General features: G+C 32.7%; 2 protein-coding genes across 2 annotated transcripts; one reads left to right on the plus strand and one right to left on the minus strand.

Annotated features, from left to right (window-relative positions):
• The first annotated feature begins 8,168 nt into the window (after positions 1–8,168).
• LOC112770744 (ubiquitin carboxyl-terminal hydrolase 14) lies at positions 8,169–14,571 on the plus strand. The gene is made up of 20 exons (XM_025815136.2): positions 8,169–8,521; positions 8,814–8,985; positions 9,142–9,254; positions 9,338–9,674; positions 9,940–10,034; positions 10,309–10,442; positions 10,526–10,582; positions 10,688–10,765; positions 11,069–11,123; positions 11,203–11,244; positions 11,524–11,604; positions 11,975–12,173; positions 12,259–12,316; positions 12,396–12,518; positions 12,766–12,854; positions 12,945–13,034; positions 13,356–13,523; positions 13,641–13,759; positions 13,855–13,984; positions 14,150–14,571. The coding sequence occupies exons 1-20, from the start codon at positions 8,408–8,410 to the stop codon at positions 14,326–14,328; spliced, it is 2,433 nt and encodes an 810-aa protein (XP_025670921.1). The 5' UTR covers positions 8,169–8,407; the 3' UTR covers positions 14,329–14,571.
• Positions 14,572–16,432: 1,861 nt separating this feature from the next.
• LOC112773149 (uncharacterized) lies at positions 16,433–18,341 on the minus strand. The gene is made up of 3 exons (XM_025818211.3): positions 18,078–18,341; positions 17,712–17,841; positions 16,433–17,372 (listed from the first exon to the last, which is right to left on the minus strand). The coding sequence occupies exons 1-3, from the start codon at positions 18,217–18,219 to the stop codon at positions 16,508–16,510; spliced, it is 1,137 nt and encodes a 378-aa protein (XP_025673996.1). The 5' UTR covers positions 18,220–18,341; the 3' UTR covers positions 16,433–16,507.
• Positions 18,342–27,791: the final 9,450 nt, after the last annotated feature.

A 27,791-nucleotide genomic window follows, 5' to 3' on the forward strand; every position in this document is an offset into this window, starting at 1 on the left:
AAGAAGAAGGACATTTCTTCAGAAAGTGATAATGGCACTGACTTTGAGTTCGATTCTGAACAAGACTCAGAGGAGGCACCAAAACAAGAAAACAACCAACAAGAAAGGCAAAAAAGTAAGTATTGTTTTTCGTTATATTTTGTTATTTTATTGTGTTTATTGCCTGATGATTGTTTACTGTCCAGGATGCAATCCAAAAAGAGCAAGCACATTGTTCAGGATTAATCCTCGAAAAACCAAACTGAATTTGATAATGAGTAAGATTCAGAAATTATTATTCGAATGCTATATTTTTTATTTTTATCAAAATTTTATTTATTAACAGAATGTTTCAATTTATTGTCAGAAGTGAAGAATTTGAGCAAATAACAAAAGGAAGATTGAAAAAAAAAAAGTTCACAGTCCGGCAATAAAGTATGCATTGCTTTCGGAAGGTATTTTATCAATTTTGTTGTGTGTATTTTCTTGATGATTCCTTACTTTCCATGATGCAATCCAAAACAAGAAAGCACGTTATTGAGGATTCATCTTATGAAAAAGAAACTGAATCTGATCATGAGTAAGATATTGTAACACTATCTTTTCTTTTTCATCAAAATTTTATTTGTTAACATAATCTTTTGCATGTACTGTTAAAACTGAACAAATACAACAATTAAAAGGAGCAAAAAAGAAGAAAACAAATTATAAGGCTGCACAAAGGTATGTTTGCTTTTCAATATATTTTGGTAATTTTACTATGTTTTTGTTGCCTGATGATTGTTTGCTTTTCCAGAATGCAGGAAAAAACCCCAGATATACCAGAAGGTGGGTTTCACTCTACAGAAGCCCACCATGATTCTTTGCAAATGTAAAATTCAATATGTAAAATCCTTTCTTTGATAAAATTACCTAAATCCTGATGTAATTAATTACTCTAGTTTTACTGAATAATGTTTATTTTGTCCTTAAAATGCTGGATATGAACCTGGCAAGTGAAAATGATCATGTGTTTCAAACACAGACAGATCAGAGCAGTATAAATAAGCCAAGTGATAACATGTAAGTTTTGTTTCTCTTGTCATTTCCTTAATTCTTGTGTTACCATATTCTGCTTCTGATTCCATATATATATATATATAGAAAAAAAGCCCTTTAAAACTTTATTCAAGAAAAAAAAGGTAGAAAAAACTGCAACTATGTAGGTTCTCATGCAAAAGAAGTTGTGTTTTTCTTCAATGCTTGTGGTGTAGTTGTGATGTGATTTCGGTGTACTTCAGGTTCGCGAAACAGGAAGAATCATTCAAGGAACCAGCTTCTGTTCCAGGAAGTAATAATGAATGATAATTCTGAAGGACAAATCAGTGTTCTTCCGAAACAAACCCATTCTGAATCAGAACCACTGGACATGTGAGTTTTCCAACTCACTTTCAATGTTCTATTTCATTGAGTTAACCATTTACACTTGAATGTTTACGCCATATTAACCTTTTCATTTTTCTTTTCCTTAGAGTCCCACTTCAAGTATTTGTTCCTGCTTCAAGCCCTCCCCAAACTCAACAAACTGCTGCAACTTTACCTGGAGAGGGAGATATAGAAGAAGAAACTACTAATGCGTAGGTATTCTTGTTAATTAAGGTGCAGTTGATGTTGTTGTGCTCTTTTTGTTGTAACTAAGCAAAAGAATATTGATTTTGTTCATTTATTACTTCTGCTGTCATTTTGTGCTTATTTTATTGAGTTGCATATCTTTTTAAATTTTGGTTATTTGGTATGTATTTTTGTGTATTTCATGCGAATTGAGGTGCACTTGGTTTGAATGTATTAATTAAATTCTATTTCTGTAATCCTAAAGTTTCCCACAACATCAACAAGCTGTTGCACAACAAGAACCTCAACAACCACTTCAAAAACCTCAATAACCACCCCCTCAAAGAGTGACTGATGTAATAATGATGGTTGCCAATGTTGCCTTGAAAAATGACTTTCTTGCACCATCATTCAGCCTTGGATTCACTCAATCAAGTGAGGAGGCTACAGTTTCTAAAGAGGATGAAGCACAAGCTGTCAGGAGAAAATCTCAGGATAGCCCAATATTGGTGAAAGACTTGGAAGAATTGGTGAATGTCATAAATACTGGGGTTGCAGCAGCTTTAAATTTTGTTAGAGATAAAAGTCCCTCTCCAAAAAAAGTGCAGCCTACAATGAGCTTCCTCGACAAATTCAAAACTCCCATGAGGTAGAAGCAATATCAGATGAACTTAAGGAGAAATGCTTTTATTGGGTGACAAATATCAAGACTTATCAAGATGATAGCACCAATGAGTGGGAGACAATTTTTATATTGAAGCATGAAAAATAATTGGAAATAAGAAGAATGCACTTTGAATTCTTAAAAATTGAATCCGATGTCGAAAGTCTGGTAATCCTCTAATAACGTTAATGATTTTCTTATCAATCGATATGCCATATATGAATTAAATTTGGGTTTTTGTTTTCATAGGTTGTCTCGGAAATGTGCCAAATTCTCAACATCAGAAAAATTGAAAGATTTCAGAAACTCATACTGTCTGCCCCCTAATATTATTGTAAGTTGTAGTACATTAAAATTTTGGTGTATTTTTAAAATATATTGTTTGCTGTAACTAATTCTTTCGGTGTTATACAAATTTTGCAGAATTGTGCATTGTCGAGTCATGAGGGCAACTTCCTTCATCCAAAAACTAAGAAGCCCTTCCGAGTTGAAGACTATGAGGACCACCTCCCATTTTTGGACAAGAAGAAGCTTGCATCCCATCCGTTTGTAAGCTTTGATTTTATAAAGTTTCTTAAATAATTCTTACATTAGGTAGCAATTAAGCTAAAAAAATTGTTCTCTCTGGTGAAACTTCAAATATTTGTCCTGGTTTGCGCATTGGTGGTTATGAATAGCAGATGTTGAAAAGAAGAAAATTCATGTCCTCGACCCAATAAACAAAAAAGCTCCTACAAAAGAGAGAACAACAATCAATACATTTGTTATAAGTTATTTATTTGATACAAATTTCTGTTTCCTTTATAAATTTTTTTGTTTCTATCTATTTGAAATAAGGTGCACTTGTAGTTCTATGGAAAAAGAATAATAAATACTATAATGCACAGAATTGCTTTTCGAATACACTGAAAAATATTCAAATAAATATTGAGTTCGAAAGGTTGAAATTATACTTGCCTTGTTTTGTTTTTAGGACTTCATCATTTCAAAATTGAGGGGTGTTTCCTGTAGAAGCTTTGATAGAAAAGGATGAGGGTGTCGAAGCACCATACAACAACATCAGTGGGCAGTTGACAAGGTATCAAATCTTTCTATTTAATAAATTTTATGGTGTTTTCTCTTACTCTACTATTTTATTGTGTTAATTTGTTCTTATTTTTAGCTATGATTGTGCAATATATGTTATGAAATGGCTGGAGTTAATTGTTCCAACAAAGATAAAAAAAATATTCGTGGAAAAATTGGAAATAGGTAACTATCTTTAAAAATAAATAACTCTCTATTACTAAATTAACGAACTTTAATAAAGAAATTACTTTAAACTGTAGGATCAATTTGATCATTTTAGAGTGGAATATGCTTCAACCATTCTATTTGAAGAAATGAATCGACTGAGAGATAAAGTCATTGAAGAATGTGAAGCAATTAGACTATCTAAGCCGTTTGCTGCACTACTTAGTCCTTACTGTACATTGAAATCATCAGATATTGATAGTAGATAGTTTGATATTGTAGATTGTATCTTTGTATTAGCACTACATACATTTTTATGAACTTGTCTATACTGTATTAAAATGCTGTAAATCTGAATGAATCCAGGTTAAAAAATGTAGGATAAGAAGAAGAATTATATTATACGCCGAATTAATTTTTGAATATACCGAAAATTTTTCAGATAAACACCGAATTCTCTAGGTTGAAAGTAATCCTCTAGGGTAATTTGAATTATTACCCTCCTTAAGTATTTAATTGTCCATGTATTGTATATTTAAAACAAACAAATTCCTTCAGATAGTTTAAGACACTAATTTCCAATCAAATAGCAACATGTCAAAAATGGAACAAAACAAGAAAATATAAAAAAAGAAGAGCATGCAGAATACACTGAAAATGTTTCGTAGTACACCGAAATAGTGTCACGCTACACCGAAAAAACTATCCTATGCTACTGAATCTCTGAACTGATAATTCATAACATGCCCATGATATTGGCTGGAATTTGACTGTACCACTGAACCACAATTAAAAGGTTCAACTGCAAAAAATAAATCATATATTAGCAAAACTATTAACAAAAATAAACTAAATTTTCTGTATTTAAAGAACATCACTTTTACCTCACTTAGAACTTTTGTTTTCTTTTTCTTTGAAGCATTTGCAATCTGTTTTTCCATCTTTGATCCCAATATATTTTTGGGACGTCCTCTTGTTCTCACGCGTGGAGGGCTTTGAAGCTCGTTAATATCTTTCAAGGAAGCATCTTTGTGAGATAACGAACATTTTCTTTTACTTTTGGCTTTGTGTTCTTGCATCTCAACCATAGCATTATCATAAGCGCGGTGTAGAATCATAGTCAACTCCTCAGATTCTAATGCAAATTTATAGATATTTTGTGACCGAAACACCAAATTGTCAAATCTCTTGCTTTTTGGCTCCAACAGAGGTTCGTCATGGCTACTCTTGATATGTGTGTACCTCCTATTTACATTCTTACTCCATCGTTCTAATATATATCTTGGTGACACTTTATTTACTCGCTCAAAGTTTAACGCGCTCAGAGAACGACGGCACAATATCTCTCTTGACTCGAATAATAAGCACTAGTATTTAACTTCAGCTGATATCCTGTCGTATGTAACTACAAACTTGTTGAATGTTGAGTTAGAAACCTATTCTATAACTTCATATACTGTATAACCTAGAGCGGAGTGTATTGATCTTGTGATGCAATTCACATTTCCTCTGAATTGTGCTTGGACTTTCCTGAACTTCTCGTCAGTATACACATGTTGAAACTGAGCTTCTATTGATGATTTTGTTACACACAGTATGACGTTATGAAAATCTGCAGCATTCTCTCTCTCTCTCTCTCTCTCTCTCTCTCTCTCTACTCTCTACTTCCTAGGCAGTTATCGTATTGTTTGACAAATTGGATGAGTGAGCTGTTGCGCATAATAAACTTGTTAAAAAAAGCATGCATGCTCTCGCTCCTTTGAGCGCTTCTCATCTCGGCCCAGAAGTAGTGATCAAGACAAACTGAAATTCATAAATGACGATATTAAAAAAGTTCTGAAAAAACATCTAAATTAGAACTAAAATAGACTAAAAAACATACAATTTGACACCTATATTGCACAAGAAAAACATATACTAAAATTAACATCAGTTAATCCTAATAAAAACAACATTACCTGAAAGCCACTTATTGTCCCCAAGACTATACATCATCAGAAAATCATTCCAATTCTTATCAAATGATTCTGTTATAAGAGAGTTCCAAACAACTTGACTCGTCTTGTGTTCCATTTCTTCGTATCGCTTGTAGCCATTTAATTTATTTGGGATCGTCTTCATGATATGCCAAATGCACCACCGGTGAATTGTTTTGGCATACAAGCCTTAATAGTCCTTTGCATCGATGCACATTGATCGGTAAGAATGCCTTTTGGAGTATTTTTTCCCATGCAACGAAGCCAACATTCAAATAGCCATTTGAATGATTGAGTATCCTCGTTTTTCATCAAAGCATATCCTAGAAGTGTTGAATGACCATGGTGATTTACCCCAACAAAAGATCCAAAAACTAGATTTTATACTTGAATACAACGACACAGAAACAAAATCATTAATACACCGAAATCATATCTCTGTACACCAAAATTTTACCAAATACACATAAATTAGAACATCATATTACATGTTTGTATTGTAAGTGGTATCAAATGAAATAATATCTCTAAAATACTCATAGGCAACCTTGCTTCTTGCGTCGGCCCAAAAAGCAATCTTAATCAACTGATCAACCACAAGTTCAAGCTCGAAAAAGAAATTTTAATTCTTCTCTTTCATTCTTAATAAGTATTTCCCAAATTCTTTTGCATCCTCTAGTTCCGAAACATTCTACACTTCTCTTGTGATATAATTTTTCACCTCTTTTTCAATGAAACTTAACTCACGATGACCCCGTAATGCTGCGATAAATGATTGAGATGTTTGCTTGGTTTGATTCTAGCTTCCTCATTATTCTCTATTGTACGTCATACGGACATGCTTAATTTCCTGTGTTGTTTAAGCATCTTTGATTGATTTGCACAACAGGGATGTAAATGATGCAACACACCCTTCAAAATGATCCAAACACCAACGTCAGGCAATATGTGTATATAAATTCTTGCAAGACAATTTAATCCAGCTGGGGGATTTGTCTTCTCAGTTAGAGATATGTTTGATTTCATTTTCACTTCCCCTCTTTGCTACATGTAATCAATTGGTTCTTAATTTCATTTTTCTTCTTATTTGTGCTCAGAATTCTTGTAGAAAAATTTGCAACTTTTAAATAATCTTTGTAGAATTTTGCAGCATCTTCAATCATGTTAAAAGTCATCCCAACCTTTAGAACAAGCTGCTCATCAACATTGCACAGAAGCTGCAAAATACACCAAAAATAGTCCACCAATACACCATATTAAAGCTAGCATACACTGAAGCTCATCATATAAAATAATTAAAGCTAGCATACACTGAAACTCATCATAGAAAATAATAAAATCAAATTCAAAACTCATCATCAAACAGAAACTAAATGATTTAATTACAGAATTATAAACTACTAACAAACTACTTTATCTAGATTCAAATCACACCTCACTACTTGATTCAATTCAAAACAATAATACAATTCACCCTTGTTCAATCAAAAATTCTGAACCTATAAATACACCGAAAAGTTTCCACAATACACAAAAAAAATTCTAATATACACCAAAACAAAAATGGAACAGATTTATCAGAACTCCTACATTACTTTCAATTCAAACCATCAATGATGAACAACAATTTTTACAAACAAGAACAATATTATTCACCTATAGAATCATAAATTACCAACAAAAATATTAACTAGAATCAAACTGTACCTCAGCCACTTGATTGGATTCAAAATAATAATCCATTTCGTTCTGGTTCAATTGATCATCTGAACTTGAATCATTCATTATCTTTAACAACAAGATAACTGTTCAAAACGAATTTTAGAGCTTGATTTAAAAAACATAGAGATCGAAGGAAAATTGCGAAAAACTAAGAAAGAGAATGTAGAGAACGAAGGAAGAGAAACACAAAGATGGAAGAGAACGTAGATCGAAAACGATGAGAAAATTTGAAAAAGGAAACGAAATCCTTTCGAAAAAGGCAGTTATATATTCGCGCATTGAATGAAAAATTGGTTAGATAGTGGCGCGTGAGGTGAATTAGGTTAAAGAAACTTGTATGAACTTATATGTGTAAATGACTCGTATGTGGAGAATATTTGAAAAGCAAAATGGAGTCTCCCAATACTTATATGGACTCGTGACTCTTATTTCCGTACGTTAGTGTGACTAGGAATTCTTAGAGTGAGTGAGTGTATGAATGAAAGAAAATTTCTCTAATTTATTGAAACTAATCATATTTATAGAGAAAAAAAATCTAAATTAATTGATATAACCTTGGATTTCAAGTAAACTTCTACTTCATGTAGTTTTAGACTTCGAACAAACTTGGATTTCAAATAGTTTTAAACTTCAAATAGTCTTGAACTTCAAGCAAACTTGAACCCCAAATAATGTTACACTTCAAACAAACTTAGGCTCCTAATATAAGGTAACTTCCACCAAACTTAACTTATTTTTATTTTCTCTAACTATGATGTCATACATATATGATCTTTTTTTTTTGGTTTACCCAAACAATATCCCCCAACCCAACAGGTTAAGAACTAATCCGTCGCGGATCTGACCTCCATTTAAGGGTCATTGCTTGCCAATAAATTACTGCATACACAAAGCAGATTTCGAACTCTGACACTTACTTAAGCGGACAAGTGAATTTTTTCCAACGTTAACCGTTTGTGCCAAATTTTTAGCACAAGAGACTTAAAAAAGAGAAAAGGACAGAGAAGCCCAATTGGGTTTTGTAGAAGCAGGTAGGTACAAAGGATATACTTAACTTGGCATAGTGTTTTAGGGCAAATACCGATTCTCTTCCTTTTTCTTAACCCCAGACCAAACCCCTCTTCTTCATTTCTTCTGCTACTCAAATAACTCTTTAACTCTCTCTATCTCTCTCTCGGAGACCAAAAAGGATTCCTTTCTAGGGTACAGTGTCGCGAGTGGTGTGTTTGGTAAAGAATAATCGATGATGGAAGTGGAGCCTATGGATTTGCTTCGATCAAATCTTTCCCGCGTTCGCATCCCCGAACCCACCAATCGCATCTTCAAGCATGAATGCTGCCTCTCCTTCGATACCCCCGTAAGCTAAATTCCAAATCAAATTACTATTAGGGTTTTTCTTTTCTTTTTCACCCCTGAATATCAGAGCTTCACTGAGCAATTTTTCTTCTTCTTTGGATTCCTACTGTCTTAGCTCATTTTAGCTGGAAATGGAATCAAAATCAGTTCTTTGATGGGTTTTGTTTATTCAAATGATAGGTTATATATAGATATTGTTGTTGTTGTTGAATGTTGAGCTGCACTGTGAGTTGAATTTGATGCATGTTGATTGGTTCTGAATTATCATTTTCTTTTTGAATTCTATTTTTCAGAAGTCAGAGGGTGGGTTGTACATCGACATGTTCACTTTCCTTGCCTTTGGGAAGGACTGTGTGGGTTGGAATTTCGAGAAGACTGGTAACCCTGTTTATTTGCATGTAAAGAAGACCAAGAAGCTGGTTCCAGAAGACAGGCCTACCAAGAAACCAACCCGCTTGGCGATAGGTTCGTGAAATGAAAATTAAGCTTGCTCTGATATTCAGTGTTCTGCCGTTGCTTCTGCTGTTTTCTGTGATGAATAAGGGGGCTTTCTACCAGTTTGACAAATTTGCTGTTCTTTTTGTGGATGTATCATCTTTTATATATCTTGTTGATTTGTAGGGGTTGAAGGGGGATTCGACAACAATGAACCCGAATATGAAGAAACTCATAGTATAGTCATTTTACCAAACTATATATCTCTTCCATTCCCATCTGTTGAATTGCCAGAGAAGGTACTTGTTTATGGTTCTTTCTGTCTTTTGTTATGGTGGTGTATTTCTTTTTTATTTTTCTTATTTCGTTAAAAATACTCCAGGTAAGGTTGGCTGCAGATGCTATAGTACTAGCTGAGGGTGCTGAACGGAAGGAGCAGGTTGCAGCTTGGACTGCTGATAAGAAAACAGTTAGTACCTATGCAATGAATTTACAGCAACTTGACAATGGTGTTGTCATCCCTCCGTCTGGTTGGAAATGTGCCAAGTGTGACAAGACGGATAATCTTTGGCTAAATCTGACTGATGGGATGATTCTTTGTGGGAGGCGAAATTGGGATGGAAGTGGTGGAAACAACCATGCTGTTGAGCATTACAATGAGACAGGCTACCCTCTTGCTGTAAAGCTCGGGACTATCACTGCTGATTTGGAAGCAGCAGGTGATGCCCTACAGCATATTGTGCTTTGACATTCTTATAGTCCTAGTAGTTTCAATGATTTACTTGTATTGCCTGATTCACTTTGCAATCATGAAGGGTTACCATTGCCCACATGATCATTATGTTGACAAACTTCATTGTTTTGCTATAATGTTGGTTTTAAATAAGTAATGTGAAGGAGAGGCTAGTAGGTTTTTTTTCCTTTAAATTTTTTTTTGTTTTCACATTCGGTGCTAATTATGGATAATGTATTTTGGCAGCTCAGACGTTTACTCATATCCAGAGGACAACAGCGTCTTAGACCCACATCTAGCACAGCATCTGGCCTTTTTTGGCATTGACTTCTCATCACTGCAAAAGGTTAATTCTTTCTCTTGTGTTGATAACTTGATATATTCCTGATGGTACTTGAATTCCGTGGTATTTTTTCACCCGAACTTATGACTGTGCCCTTTGACCATCTTTAAAAAGAAAATGTTTCATTGTGCAAATATATGCCGATTGCTTGTCAAGCTTCTTCCCCTTCTAAGCATTAGGTTAATGTGAGTATTGTTGGATGTTTATGCAGTGGACATGATGTCACATAAGAGTTTGAATGTTACATGTTATCTAATTGCCAATTTATTATGTTCAGACTGAAATGACGACCGCCGAAAGAGAACTTGATCACAATACCAATTTCGATTGGAATCGGATCCAAGAAAGTGGAGAGGAAAAGGAACCAATTTTTGGACCTGGATACACGGGATTGGTCAATCTTGGCAACAGGTAGAGTAGGCCTGTTTGACTCTTGGTTGCTACAGTGTACTACTTTATCTGCTTTCTACTGTACTCATTTTTATTTCTTTCAGTTGTTACTTGGCAGCAACTATGCAAGTTGTGTTCACAACAAGATCATTCTGTTCAAGGTCTGTTCGTGTCTTGTATATTTTTGCCTTCTTCAAATTGTTTGAACCATATTTGCAATTTCGCAGTTGCTTCAATATCTTATATCTGGTATGATTGTGTGGCAGGTACTATATAAACCAAAGTCTGAAAAAGGCATTTGAGACGGCTCCTGCTGATCCAACCGTCGACTTGAATATGCAACTGTAAGTAACTAGATTATTGTAATTTATTAGAAATCTGTTGCAATCTCTTTTCTAAATCAGTATGTGCTTTGTGTCTTAATTCTTGGAACAACTTCGGCACTGCATCTGTGGATCTTTTGTTTATAATATACTATTATACTTCTCGGATGGTAAACATGGATTTGGGTATTAATTACACATGACATTCTCTCTTCTTAATAAAGCAAAAGGTTATAAATAACGAATAGCTTCTTCAAAACAGATTTATCTTCCCATACAAAAATCTTCAAAAGAAAAGTATAATAATGGTTCGTCTTACTCCAGGACAAAACTGGCCCATGGTCTACTATCTGGCAAATATTCTATGCCAGTTTATGAGGTGCGTAACCATCAATACATTTCTGTTGAAGATATGTTCAGATATGTTACTGTTCTTAATATCACCTTCTTTCCTCCAGAATGATGACAATTCAAGCATTGATGCCACAACTAAGACTCCAGTAATTTCTCTATCTCTTTGATGACTACGATTTCTAGTCAGCTTTTGTCATCATGAATACTTAAAATTTTTAATTGATCAGTTTCCTCTGCGGGCAGTGTATTTTTCTAGGATTATATTCACTACTAGTTTTTGTCAATGGGTCCCCCTCCCCCCTTTTTCTTTTTTAATGCGCATTCATCAGAATTTTTTATTTGTTTCATCTTATTGTTTTTAATTTTGATTAGTTTTTTCTTTCCTATTTTCTCTGGTTTCCCTCTGCAATATACTCAAACATTAGAAACAGGAAGGGATACCTCCACGTATGTTCAAGTCTGTGATTGCTGCCAGTCATCCTGAATTTTCATCTATGCGGCAACAGGTATTTTTATTCCCTTAACAGGAATCAATAGTGTGTTATTATGTTGCTGGAGATGTCCATAGTTATTTATGAACTTGCATTGAAATCTAATTTTAGTATTTTATGCTATATATATATGAACCTTAGAATGTATCTTCCTCTCATCACAAGGCACTAGAAGATGGGAAGTAGATATGTTTTACTTACAATTGTTATGATGAATTTTACGTCTTATAATTAATTTTGGCCTATTACTAGCGCTAAAACTGACAACTTAAGGACTTCTGTTTGAAAATAATTTGTTCCTTCTATTTTCGATATACTAGATTTTTTCCATTTAGGGACATTTATTATGCTATCCTCTTACAGTTTGTTTCCAACATATTGTTAGGATGCTTTAGAATTTTTCCTTCATTTTCTCGATCAAGTTGAAAGATCTAATGCTGGGAAAGCTGAACTAGATCCTGCAAAGTGTTTCAAGTTTGGTATTGAAGATCGAATCTTGTGTTCATCTGGAAAAGTTGCATATAATAAAAGACGAGACTACATTCTATCTCTTAATATCCCATTGCACGAAGCAACTAATAAAGGTGGTTTTTCAAATCATAAGCCTGGACTTAAATGGGAATTATTTAGATCTAATATCTAGTGCTTTTGTTTCTTTGAGAATTGCAGAAGAAATGGAATTATTTCGCAAATTGAAAGCAGAGAAGCTTTCTGAAGGGAAGGATGTGTAAGTCCAGATTCTCAGGAATCTTGCTATTTCCTAGATTTGCTTATATAGGTTTTTCTAATGATATTTTTTCCAATAGGTCGGCCGAAGAGATTGTACGTCCAAGAGTTCCTTTAGAAGCTTGCCTTAGAAACTTCTCAGCTCCTGAGGAGATACATGATTTTTACAGCACTGCCTTGAAAGCAAAGACAACAGCATTGAAGTGAGCATTCAATAAAATTTAGCTTATATTACAATGACATGCATGTTGGTTCATATAGGATAGAAGTTACATATGGTATTTCATGGCTCCTTGGCTTCATGAGAAATTTAATCTGTTATCCTCATTTGTGCTGGGTAGATAAAAATATGCATTGGTTGGTATATTTTGTTGCTGTCCTAAGTAGTGGTGGTGTTATTATTAATAGTACATTGGAAGTAATTTTGCTTCTGAAACTCTTGATCTGCAGGACAGCTGGTTTCACATCATTCCCTGATTACCTCGTGTTACATATGAGGAAATTCGTTATGGAGGAGGGATGGGTGCCCAAAAAGCTTGGTAATTCTTCTATCAAGATGTCATTAGTGCACTTTGCCTAGTATTATTTTTCAAAGAATTTCATATTACTAATAACTTGTTTTCTTTCAGATGTGTACATAGATGTTCCTGATATCATAGATATTAATCATATGCGTAGCAAAGGTCATCACCCAGGGGAAGAACTGTTACCAGATGCGGGTATGTGACTTTTTAAGTAGATAATAGATATTTGATTTCAGAGAAACATGCTTGTGTCAACTAAACTATATATTTGATTTCAGAGAAACATGCTTGTGTCAACTAAACTATGTTGGGATTAATCAGTCTGGATATGTATTCTATATATGCTTATTTATCCATTCGGTCGCATCAATGGGTTGTTTACCATGTCAAGTTTTCATTTTTTGAATGAGTTGCTTGTATTGTGTAATATGTTCTCTATTAGAATTCCATGTTGGTTACTTGGTTTTCGAAGATGGTATTTAAGTTAACTAACCACATCTGCATCATGTTGCACAGAACCCATTGACGAGGATTCAAACCAACCTTCCGCCAATGAAGACATTGTGGCACAGCTGGTTTCCATGGGTTTTAACCAGCTTCATTGTCAGAAGGCAGCTATTAACACCTCAAATGCTGGAGTAGAGGAGGCAATGAATTGGTTACTATCTCACATGGATGATCCAGGTTTCTATTTTGCTTTCCTTTGTCATGCGAATCAATTACTTTTAGCTGATCCTGTGGTTGCTTTTTGTTGTAAACCTAATATTCAGGGGATAATGGTAATTTTTTTCTATTAATTAGATATTGACAGTCCTATTTCAAAAGGGAACAGCTCTGACAACGTTGATCAATCAAAAGTGGACATACTCATTTCTTTTGGATTTGAAGATCATGTTGCTCGAAAGGCATTGAAGGCATCGGTAATTATTCTATGATGTTTTCCTCTCCCCGTTGTTGGATTTTGTTGGGTGAGTTCGTCCAGACAGTCTTTGAACTGGTAACACCTGCCTTGTAGGGTGAAGACATTGAGAAGGCAACAGAGTGGATATTCAGCAATCCCGATGCATCAGTTTCTAGTATGGATGCTAGTGCATCAAACACAACCTCTGCTTCAAATGATGTTGGCTTGTCAGATGGAGGAGGAAGTAAGTTATTACCTTTTTCAATTACTTTGTTTTGGTATATGCTGTAATTGTCATTGCCCTATGGTGTGATACTTCATCCTACTTCTCTGCTCATATTCCATTATTTTTCATTTAAGTGTTCATGTTGGTTTTAATTAATTTTTGGGTACCTTTGGCTTTTCACAGAATATCGACTTATAGGAATTGTTAGCCACATGGGAACCTCGACACATTGTGGGCACTATGTAGCTCACATTTTGAAAGAAGGTAGATGGGTTATTTTCAATGACGCCAAGGTTGCGGTTTCGGTCAATCCTCCCAAGGACATGGGCTATCTATATTTTTTCGAGAGGATTGATGGTTGAATTAGATACTGTTTTTTTGATCACATGTTTGAACATTGTGATGATGAACATTTCATCTGTAAAGAGGATAGAATGGCACAAACCAGCTACCTACACTACATACCTTTCTTGGTGGCATGGTAAACACTCATCTTTGGCTGTACCATTATTTTTTGGGTCTGCCAGTTGTGCTTCCATTCTGTGAGAACTAGACCGAACGTTCATACCTTTTTCAGATATTTATAGAAATGGACTGTTTAGAAATTGAATAGCAAAGCGTTATTTAGTGAGTTTATCAGTTTATGCACGAGATTGTGTTTCACATTATATCCCGGCAAGTACTACTTAGTGTAGAAGTTGAATGGAAGTTTAAGGAACTAATGTGTGTTTGGTTTGTTGATATATTCAAGGTGAATTTTAAGAGAATCTTTTAGGATATAGATAGACCACACTGCATCTAATATATTTAAAGATGGGACGACAAAATATTTTTAAATTTCAGAGAACTTTAAATAGTGTTACGAGGAACATATCTTAGGACTCGGCTTTCAGGTGAATACGTTTACGTTGATGTGTCAGCTGAGAGTTGTTATATGTTAGTGATATGGTAGCATATAATTGCAACGTCAATATCTGTGTCGAGTGTTAACTTTCAAAGTATAATTGAAACATTAGAATAAAATTAAAATAAGACATTTTAGAGATAAAGAATATACTTTATTTCTTATTCATGTTATGTTTTAATTTACGACACGTGAAACATGTAGTGGATTTTATTGGGAACTTTAACAGAGAAAAAAGGAGAGGGAGTCAAAGCTTTGAAACAGTTTAGTAGATGCGTAGACGGAAGAAGTTGTAGACTGTTGTGATGATGATTTATGAGTGTATGTGTTTCTATTCAGTGTAGCGTTCAAGTTCCACAATTCGCTTTTTCTCTTCACTTTCAAATTCCAATTATGTGGTCCCTCCCAAATATGGAAATGCATCCAGAATAACTAGTCTTTAGAGTTCCTTCTTCAGCAATTATTTATACCCCAATTTCTTTCCATACAAGACTCGCAAAAATCTATCTAAGCTATTTACGAGATTATTGTTCATTACATATTTGCAACATGCAAGAAACCTAGAGTTGTATGTGACCACACTATGGTAACTTTAATTAATTAACCGTCTTCATCGATGACTTATTATCCACAATAGGCCAATAACGTCACATTTAAAAATCGGTAATATTATATGACCAAATCATTTTAGTAACTAAGTTTAATTAAGTTGGTTAAATAATTTAAGGATTGATAATAAAAATTTTTAATTGAAGAAGAACAAAATAGAAGAGACATAAGAAAAAGAAAAAATATACTTAATTAAATGTAAATACAAAAATAATTTATTCACCTAATTTTTTTTTTTGAAAATTATCTAAATAAAGTTACCATTCGCTTGATTAGCTATCTCTCAGGGATGGAGCAATGTTCACACATTGTTTGATTAGTTAATTAATGCATGGTACATGCTCACTAGGACTTGCCTAACTTTTGAACAATTTGAATTATAAACTAATTAATCAAGCTATCCATATATGCTTTGTTGTGTGGACGAAATCTCAAATCCTCAAAGGATGAAAATCTTCTGTCCCATCAATTATGTTCTGCCAGTTGCCAATTGAAATGTATGTTTATTTATCTCTATAGTTGCCTTACATTTTTTATTTTAATAAAGTATAAATTACCTATGTTCAATTATGCATGTGTATCTATATTATGTATCAGACTAGAAAACATTGTGATTGGTGGAGACAAAAGATAATATAGAGCTTGTTTCATGTAACAAAACACTTGGTAGATGTAATTATCATATATATATATATTATGCATATTTCTTTAATTAGATACCAAAGGAGTAATAATCTAATATACATGAGTTCTGTGACACAGCGTGCCATTTTGGGTTTAAATTTTTTGGGTTATTAAAATTAAGTAAATGTGATATTATATTTTATATAGTTAGTTACGAATCTTGCAAGATAATAATAATAATAAATCATCTAGTAAATAATAAATTCATGAGTGTTATAAAAAAGAACCTTCAAATAAAAGTCTTAAAACTGAACTAAACAAATGTAAAGTATTGACAAAACTAATAATATAATAATGAGCATATTACAGCACAACTTGAAATGATAAAACTGAGTTCAATGCAATCACAAAAGTCCAGAGTTATTCAATCTATTTGATATATTATATTTATACATCAACATGTTGCTTCCATAACTGTCCCTTTCATCTTCGGTGGTTGTTGTCCCATTGACAAATGTTGTTGAAGATGATGAATTCAAATTACTGGGGCTAGAAGATGAAGCTGTAGAAGTGGATAACATTGAGTTCATCAAATTGAAATTAGCCATAATCTCTTCACGACACAAAATCTGATTATTTTCCAGCAAGGAAGGAAAACCTTGTTGATTAGCCATGTAACCGCCACCATTATAGTGCCACAAATTTGGTAATGTATTTTGATGGTTAAAAGGGATTTGAGGCTCTAATTTTGATTTCATGTTTTGGGTTTCCACATGAAAATTATTAGCACAAGGTTGGTTTGGTTGGAAGGCTTGGCTAGGGTTAAGGTGAATTTGATTTTGCAATAATAGAGGGCTAATAGTACCAAGTTGGTTTTGTTGGATGAAATATTTTTGACTAAAATTGCTGTTATTTTCTGTCGGAGACAATTCTGTTCGAATCTGCTGATTTAAAATGTTGTCATTGTTTCTGCTTTGATACGATAGAAGAGATGCGAGCAAACTTAGGACTTGGCTTGGATTATTTGCAACACTTGATGATCCAATACCAAAGAGGGTAGGGTAATAATTATTATTAATTTGGGGTGAATTATTGTTATTGTATAAGGTTGAGCTTAGAATTGAAGAGAGTTGAAGAACATCAAGGCGTGGTGTATGAGTAATTGGATCAATCCCCATCTTCAACAATTTCTTCTTGATGTGAGTGTTCCAATAATTCTTAATCTCATTATCTGTTCTTCCGGGTAAATTAGCAGCAATTGTAGACCACCTAATAAGCATTACACAAAAAAGTTTAGTTCAATTATAAATAATGCTGTTCAAATTAATTAAGTTAAGCATATATAATTGACTTTGAACAGTACTGTAGTTTCCTTGCCTAGCTAGCATTCTAACTATATATATGAAATGAATTTTAATTCTTTACACAATCGAAAAGTCTATGAATTAGTTGGCAATAATTCTGTATATTACATGTGCAAATTCAAAAAGGTTCTTCTTTAATATAATTTATACATAGACTAATTAAAAATGAAGGATAACATGCACATTAAAAAAATAAACAAGGAACATTATTTAGGTCATGCTAGGTTTGATTTAATAATCTTACTTGTTTCCCAAAACAGTGTGTAACTGGATGATCATTTCTTCTTCTTCAAATGAGAATCTTCCTCTCTTTATATCAGGCCTCAAGTAATTAGCCCACCTTAGCCGGCAACTCTTTCCACATCTCTTTAATCCTATATATTAATTATGTATTCATACATGTTCATTCAAGATTATTAAATCATTACAAATATATTCATGTTAAGTATATACATAAATGTATAATAATACCTTATTATCTAACACACGTACACTTAACTAAGATGATTATTAATTAAAAGTGGCTTCTGAATATAATTGGGCATTATTATATAGTTAAGGGTTATAATATAATTAAGTAGCTAAGGTAGCACAAATTAAATTAAAGTACCTGCATTCTTAGGAAGGGTTCGCCACTTGCCATGCCCATGTTTCTGAATGTAATCAATGAGTTTTTGATCTTCCTCCGGAGTCCATGGACCCTTCTTCAATCCATTATTATTGTTCTTTTCACTAGAACAAGACTTGGCCATGATGATTAATTACTTAATTAAGTTAAAAAACAAATATTATGAACACTTAAGCTTGTTGTAAGGAGATAAAGGAAAAAAGGTTATTGCTCTACTACTTGCAAGCAATAATAACGAGTAGGAAATAAATAAGAAAGCATAGAATATATATATAAATAGTTAGAGAAAGGGGGAAGAAGAAGGATGAGAAAGCAATGTAAGGAACATAATCTAAGTCAATGGGATTCGGTACCGTCCTTTGTTCATTACTTAGGAGACGTGTCTTACTGTAAAGAATAAAAAATACATTTTATGAGAAATTAAATTAAAGCATCTTATAGGCTTATATTCACTGTATATATGTATGTGTCACCCTGTCATGTAACTCTTTTCTCTAACACCATCTCACCACAAAATTAATGTAACCCTAGCTAGCTAGCATGCTAGCTCAATAATATTATTGCTACGTATACGTAAATAAATAATATTATCGTCATATTTATTATATATATAAAAAATAATAAAACTATATATGTGTACATTCCATGTTTTTCAATATAACTTTTTGAATCTCAATTATGTTAACTCGTTTTTAACCCCCTCAATATTATATATTTAATAATTTTCATGATTCTCTATTCAATTATTTAAATCCTTATTTCTTTCCTTTCTTCTGTCATGACTCACGTAAGCATAATGCATGGAAAGAGACTATGATAGTTAGTAAGTAATAGTAATAATAAAAATAAAATGTTCAAAGGGCAAACCTGTAATTCCGATAAGTAATTTAATTTTCTTAAGTGATTAACATCAAAATGACTAATTTGGACCAATGATTTAAAAATTATTTGCTGGCTTTTGTCTCAACTCTTGAAAGCATGCATGTGCCTCCATATCACAAACACTACAGTTATCCACATCAACAGTTTAGTACACAAAAAACTTTGAAAAAAGCTCAACCTATACAATATGGTGAAGACTCATGTATGGTGAAGACTCATGTACGTTGTTGTTTTTACGTGGAGTTGAGAATTAAAAATTATTAGATAATTATTTAGTTAAATTTATTAAATTATCTAATAATTTTAAAGTATTAACTTTATATAAGATAATAATAAATTTTTATCCTTTTTAAAGTAACATGTAAATTATTTTTTTTAATATGTCACATTTTAATTAGGTATTTATTTTAACCTGAGTTATTCTAATCTCATAAGAGTTAATATCTTTGAAGGACAATGATAACTTCACATAAAAAGAAAATGAGACATCCAATAAGACAAGGATATTTGGGAGGCGCAATAACGACGATGAAGGAGTGGGAAAGAGTAAACACAATTAGAGAGAATTGAAGTATAAGTTATAATATTTATATATTATAAATTTTACACATTATTAATAAATTTTATATTTTCATAAATTATAGTAAATTAAAAATATTAGCATCAAATTTTTCTACATGAATAATGGATTAAAATTAAAAGAAACACATATCCAATAATGCTACCAATAATGAAAATAAAGTTTCATAAATAAACACATGACATGTGGCACCATAGACATGCAAGACATATTGCGACGTTATTCCACAACTGACGCAGATACAGACGGCGCTACAGTGAACGCCTCTGATCTGATCTATAGTCAAAAGTCAACATATAATGGAATGCTATATATATATATATATATATATATATATATATATTCATTTTTTCATTTAATTTGTTTACAAAGTATGTAGCATATATAGTATGTAAAATAACTGGCCTTAGCTGTTATGGAAGGTTCTTACTATGTTCATCAATAGCCAACAGTGTCACACGGCAAAACAAATGTTGAGAGATACTATTTTTAAACGAGCTAAAACAGTGAAAATTGCTTCCAATTATAAATGTTTTGACTTCAATATTTTTTATTCTCATATGTGACCAAATAGACCATTGGTCTCACTTCAACATTATACGGTAAAATTATCTTATCATATATCTATATAGACTTATCTTTAATATTACTATTACATGTTCCGTTAGTTTCACGCAAGGATTCAATAATGTTTTTGTTTTAACAATGCAAGTACATGATTCTTATTTAAAAATATTATTGGTGTTAGATAAAGGTCTATAATAATTATTTATACATACAATTCAAAAGCTACTAATAATAACTAATTTATAATATGAATATATTTCCATCAAATGTAGACTAATGATGATTAATATGGAAAATATGGGAAATGATGTGTATAAGTAGCTTTCATATCAATTTTTTTACACATAATTTTGAATTTTGATTATGACAAACCATATAACAAGGGTCTAAGTGATAGGTGAAAATTACAAGAAAGACAAAATCTGATTCTTTTCCATCGCTGTTATTTGACCTTCTTCATATATAGTTATACTAGTATATCCTAAACCCTAATTATTTATAGTAAATTTACCTGTTTTGCCATACATGTTCTTTCGTGTGGAAAACTTGTTCTGCTGCCTCATTGAATTTTAGAGAACAAGAAAATGAGTGGTGTATGTGATGGTACTGTGGGTTAATTAAGAGACCACAATTGAAAATTAACTTTCACTTCAACCCATGAAGAACACATGAAAGTTGTTGAAAAAGTGTTTTGATTTTTATTAAACAATGTTTAATCTTAAGCATGATTTCTTTTAGTATCGACGGAAATGATCTCATGATGATCAATTATTGATTTAAATAATATTTAAGCAACAATAAAAGTCCTCTCCTTTTTTCTTTTAAAGCATATACATATTTTACCTTTTTTACTTATTTCAGAAATTATTGCTATCAAAGTCTTGAGTTGAAAAATAGTTGTTATTTAATAATATTTTCAAATAAACTAATGACTTTAAATTTGGCGAATATTAATACACTCTGAAAAATGAAAAGTACAATGCTCTTTAAATTTTAAAGTCTAAATTTTAAATTATAAATCCTAAAAATTTGAACTATAAATTCTATTTTCTAAACTCTAAATTTGAATTATTGATATAAAATATAATAAATTAAAAAAAAATTTATTTAATTGACAAAGAATACAGCACTCCTTATTTTACAAAAAAATGTTTAAGGATTATCCTTTAAATTTAATATTTACATATTTGAAGAATAATATTTAATTTTGTACATTTATTGACTAAATTATATAAATTGGCAGGGCTCACAAGTCACAACCCTTTTAATCATACATTTTGGCAGATTATTTATGTTTTAATAATCACCCCTAGCAGGATTGAAGTACTTAACCCGAATTAGCGTAACAAAATCTCTCTTTAACCGAAGAACTAACTCTATTTTTGAAAAGCCATCTCCATATATAGTCCATTTCGTTGAATTAATAGCATACTAGACTTGCCTGCAATGGTTGAAAATGAAACGGAAAATGCTGCGATAAACTATTTAATTTGAGACCTTAATTTCAAATTTCACAGCTTTTGATAACCCAATTAGGAACTAAAGTTCGAGGAAAGGGTTGAAAATATATAGGTGAAAAATGTCTTAGTTGCATGCATTAGATATATTAAAAATAAAATTTACAATTGGAAAACATCATGAAACTCATAAAACATAAATTTTACAAGGACCAATCATGAAGGCATTATTACTTGGAATAATTGAAAACGACAAAGTAAGAGTTGCAATTTATTAATGAGTATGTAGTCAGCTAATAATCTCAAAGCTTGAATATCATTGATGCGCTTTCACATACATCATATATTTTTCCTAACAAACTTAACATCCATATATATATATTAATAAAAATAACTACTTTTTACATTAATTACATAAATATTGAATAATCATCCAAAAGAACAATTATAATTGTACAAATATATAAAATGTTTTATACTATTAGAGCATTAAAATTAAATTTATATATATATATATATATATATATATATATATATATATATATATATGAAAATAAAAAAAAATGCGTTAGTTTAAAATTTACTACTTTAATTAGGGGAAAATCTCAATTACTTTAATTATGGAAAAACATTACTTTTCCATAAAACTTATTACTTTTATAATTTTTATTGATTTAAAATTATTACTCCTTGTAGCAGAAAAAATACCACAGTTAATACTGTAAATTAGCAACAGCATTATCAACTTCTGTCTAAATCTTCGCTAAATGTACTAGCGATCACAATGCTCAAATTGACGAGAATTTTATAATTATTGTTAAGTAGTTAAAAGAACATCGTTGCAAAAATTCTATTTTGTTATAGTAAAAAATTAATTTTTTATTAGTTAATATTAACCAATTTATTTTTTTAATGTAAATTAAAGTTACTTTTTTTAAATTTCATTTTTTGGACGGTTTAGAATTTAAGATTTAGAGTGGACGGTTTAGATTTAAAATTTACAGTGGTTGATAGTGGCGAACGATAATGAAAAATTAAGTGATGTTGGGAGGAAGAAGAAAAAATGTGAATAAAGATGGATGAAAGGATAATTTAAAAAAATTAGTTGATATTGGTTAAAAAATAGTTAACTTCAGGGATGAACAAAATGAGATTTGATCTATCTAACTTGAAGATCCGATCCACACTCGATCCGATTTTCACAAATGATATCCAATTGGCTAGGCTATAGGATATTATTCGATGCGATCCACAAGTATATCACATCTGTAAATTCTATCCGATTAAAAAATAAAAAGTATATTATTTGTTAGTTGTGTTATTTTTTTTTATACGAAAAAATAGTGTATTCATTAGAAAAAAAAAAGTTAAAAACAAGATTTATTTTTAAATTGAAATGCCTCAAATTTGCATATCCAATTTAATATTTGATCTAATACGTGAACATCACTAATTGACTCTTTTGTTTGGTTCTTTTTATTCTTAATATTTAAAATAATTTTAATTTTATTCTTATACATTTTTAAATTCTTAGTTAATTTTTTAAGCCAAAAAGACAAAGAGTGAAGAAGAATAAGGCATGGGTATGGGGAGAGTAAATAGTGGAAGCAGGAATACGATGGCAACAGAGGGCAGCGAGATAGAGGCACAGACGATGGAAGGGAGGCACAACAGAGAGTGGTGGGGGATAGGTGTTGGGTGGGATAAAGTTCAGGTTCAGATAGAGAGATGAGAGAGGGGAGAAACATAGAGTGGGATAGGACTAGGGAATCACATCAATATTCAAAGGATCCTAAGGTTTGGAATTGAGAAAAGTACCATCACTTGGAAAATGAGTCTTTCTCTATATCTTTTTGTCGACAATTTACTCGAAGATATTTCGAAGAGGGAGTTATTTCACTTATTCAACTAGATAGGAAGAATCAATGACATATCTTTCTCGAAAGCGAAAAAATGGTATGCTATATCTTTTTGTCTTTATACGGTTGATAAATCCATATTTTGTAATGAATTTAGGGTTGAAAATATTAGATTTTATCAACTTATCTTGCACTTATCTATTAAAGATGCATGCTTTCAAGAAATTCTCCTAATTGTGCTTTGGTGTTAAAATTGCTTTTTGGGACCATTGAATTATCAAACATTTAATTCATTTCTATTTCATTTGATCCCTTGATGTGCTTGTTGAGTAATCTCAGGCTTAAAAGGTAAAAATGTCTTGAAAAGATGGAGTGAAAGCATGCAAAAGTAGAGAAGTCTTGAAGAAATAAAAATTTGAAGATCTGGATATCATGCATATGCACCATCGCCAATTCGTGCATACGCACGATGCGTGCATACGCAAGATAAGCAGTGTGTGCCTCACTTAAAAGGGCACGTGACTGCGATTTTGAGGCTAATTTTGGACTCAACTCAGCTCCCTTCCAAAGCATTGAAGGCCTAAATTCAAGGGGGAGATACACACATACTGAGGGAATAATCATTTTACATAGTTTTCATAGTTTTGCTCATAATTTTTTAGTAAGAAAAACTCTAGGTTCTCTCTAGATTTTCCTAGAGTTCTTTTTAATTTTGTATCCACTTTTAAATTTCAATCTTGTTTAGTTATAGTTTTGCTTTAATTTTGTTGTTCTCTTACTTTAATTTTTCTTAGAATTTTTGTTGAATTACCTTTGTGTTACTTTGCTATTTCCTTAGTTCATGAACCTTGCGAATCTTGAATTTCTATTAATGAATTGCTGTTTTTATATTTTATATATGTTTAATTGATTGTTGTTAGCGATATCTTATAGTGATTAGATATAGTTTTGGTTAATTTTAGCAATTTCATAATATTTTATTTCATTGCACACTAAGTGTTTGATGAAATATTTTATTTGAGTATGGAGTAGAACTTTCAATTCTTGACTTGGGATCGAGTAATTAGGTACCCTTAAGTTATCAATGTCCAATATTGATTAGTAATTTAGGATTGTTAATTGATTTGGTTTCCACTAACGCTAATCTTTCATCAAATTTAATTGATAAGTTGATTAGGATTTGTGGATTGAGATTAATTATGCCTACTTGATTTTTCTCATTAGTTAGAGGTCGATAAAGTGGGATTAACTTTTCACAATGATCATATTTGTGGTTGATAACAATGATGGGAAGCCTAGAATATCAATCCTAGCCAAGATCCTTTAATAATTTGATTGTTATCTCTTTCATTAGCTCATTCTTTTGATTACTCCTAGTTCAATGTAATTGTTTCCTAGTGTAGTTGTCTTACAATTGTGGTTATCTTAGTTTCATGCTTGCTTAGTTAATTGTTCATTTACTTATTGATTTTTATTTTCTTACAGTTTATTTGTTATTTACTCCATTAATTTCCTAGTCTCTTAAATTTCTGCAATTGTGTTTGGAAACCCCCATTTCACAATCGACCTTAATACATACGATTGTCAGTCCAAGAAAAATGACTCGGAATTAACACTCTTGGTTATTTATTTTGATTTGTGACAATCTTCTTTCTAAACTCTTACTCAGATTGTTTGCCGATTTAGACTATATTATTGACAAAATTGAGTTTCATAACTTGTGAAAACTCTAAACTAGTATTTAGCCTGTATCAACGGTACACGACGAAAGGGGCCTGAAGACTATAGCGGACATGGATCACATGAGATTACGAGGTAAGACAATCTCAGAAGAGAGGCTAAGTATAGAAGGACAATGGGAAGAAGGAAAAAAGAGTGCATGTCAAAGAAAGAGTAAAGAATGCTGTTGAGAATAGGCAGACTCAATGTGGGGACAATATGGTTACTCATGCAGGTGGGAAAGTGGCGATGAAGAATACGACAGTTAAGGACCCAAATGGGAATGGATGGACGAAGAAGGATGAAGTGACAATTGCACAAGAGAATATGGGACGGCCACGACCATAGATTTTAATGTATCAAAGAAGGCAGTTAGTAAGAATCTGCCTCATGTTGTTCAAGTCCGGGAACTAGAAGCATATAAGGCATTATTAACTTTTGACTCCGTGAAGCATGCAGAGGAGTCTTTTACCTTCAAAATGAATAATCTTCTGTAATTTTTTCATAGTGTTTGAAGATGGGAAGTATTAGAACACAGTGAGACTAGAAGAGTTTGGCTAGAATGTTTTGGAGTGTTGTTGCATGTATGGTCCGCAGAAACGTTCAAAATGATAGGCGATTAATAGGGGAAGTAGTACAGTGTGATGAAGTGACGGAATCAGGCTTATCATTTAGCTCTAGAAGAGTTCAAATCGATACCTGTGTGTTTGATGTTATTAGTGAATAGATTCACATAATGGTCAGCACTAGTGGGTTTGATATTTTTGTAAAGGAGGTAGGACGTGAGATATATGGAGTGAAAAGTATGCTAGTAGGTGAAAATTCATGAACGATGAAGGCAAACCATGATTTAAGTGATAGAGGAATGAAGAGGACGACAACGTTATTTTATCTGACGGCTGAATTGGTGGTGGTAGGGCCAAGGGATCACGGTGAAGAGAAGGGTAGAACAGTAGTTCACGAAATGATTTTGAATGATTGGAATCAGGAGCAATTAAAATCGTTCAAGAAAAAAGGTAACTGAATTAAATGCATTGAAGGAGATTGATGGAGGCAAGGATTATGGGGAATATGAATTGAGTTTGGAAGGGGATTCAAAAATGACGGTTTCACAGAAAAATTCAAATTGGGGTCGTGGGGTACATGCGGGTGGTATAAGGACTGAAGAAACATATATGATGGGCCATTTTTTTCATAAGGAAATGGATAATAAAAGAAGTACTGGTGGCATGGGCTGTTTGGGCCATGATAGTGTTGGGCCAACAATTGAACATAGCAAAGATGTGCCATGTGAAGGAGAAATGTGTGTTGGACGGTGGGCTGAGGCTGATGCGGGTTGGACTGCTGCAACATGGGTTGCTGATGTATCCGCAAATGAAGATAGGAGCAACGTTAGGTCTTCTTTGAGGACCAGCTCTTGTGCGCCATTGACAGACCCGTCTGCACAGCCGACGATGATTGCTACCCATCGACGACCGTGAGTGGCGCCTGTTGGAGTCATGAACCAGAGCAACGTCGATGCTGGGAACGTGGCTATGGGACAGACAGAGGTAGAGGCGAGCCATGTGGTAGAGACGCTGCAGATGGTGATGGTTGAAGAAGAATGGGATGGAGAAACTCGTGCCATTCAATCACACCAAGAAGTGAAGTTCCAATCTGGCTAAGGCAGGAGGCAAAGAAAGTGTTATGATACCAAAGATAGTGACAGCTTGTAAGGAACAGTTTGCAGATGGTGGAGGTTGTGATATCAAGAAGGCTGGATTCGAAACTAAACTAGAGCATGTAAACGTGATGGATGATGAAAGGCTGAAGTGGGAGGAACAGATGAAGAAAAATATGAACACTTGGGAGTTAGCAATGGAGTCTGGTGCAGTTTTACATAATGAAGAAGATATTATAGCAATACTACAAGCTCAGAATGAAGAAATTGCAAACAGAAGAAGTTTGGCGAAAAAAAAAAAAGTGAGAAGAAGCAGACCTAAGAACCACAATAAGGTGTGTAAAAATATTTTTAAATAATTTATAGTTATTGGAACATTAAGGGTTTATGAGGTGATGAAAAGTTAAGTATGGTAAAAGAATTAAAAAAGAAATTTAGGTTGAACATGTTAGGGTTGATTAAAACTAAGAGAAGTGTTGACTAAATTTGACATAATATGTATTTGGAAAAATGACATGGTGGGTTGAAAATATGTAGAATCTGTAGGTGCTTTTGGAGGATTACTATTAATATGGGATAATATGTTATTTAAAATAAGTAATTGTTATAAAGGAGAGTGATGGTTGTGTGTGGAGGGACTGATGACTAATACTAATTTTAATTGTGCATTTTGTTTGGTGTACGGAGCATATGTGCGAGTAGATAAACTTGTGATGTGGGAGGAGTTGAGCTATATGTGGGGCTGTGTCAGGTTCCTTTTCGCTTCATGGGAGATTTCAATGAAATAATGCAAGTGAAGGAAAGGAAAGGAGCGAATAGGCTATTAGTGTCTGCGGAAGAGTTTAAGAATTGGGTTCAGGATATGCAGTTAGTGGACTTACATACCGCTTAATGATTATAAGTTCACGTGGTTCAGGGGTTGGCAGTGTAGTCGCATTGATAGGATATTGGTCAATGTAAACTGGATTGAAG

Source organism: Arachis hypogaea, chromosome 18, assembly GCF_003086295.3.
Source record: "Arachis hypogaea cultivar Tifrunner chromosome 18, arahy.Tifrunner.gnm2.J5K5, whole genome shotgun sequence".
Taxonomy (NCBI): domain Eukaryota; kingdom Viridiplantae; phylum Streptophyta; class Magnoliopsida; order Fabales; family Fabaceae; genus Arachis; species Arachis hypogaea.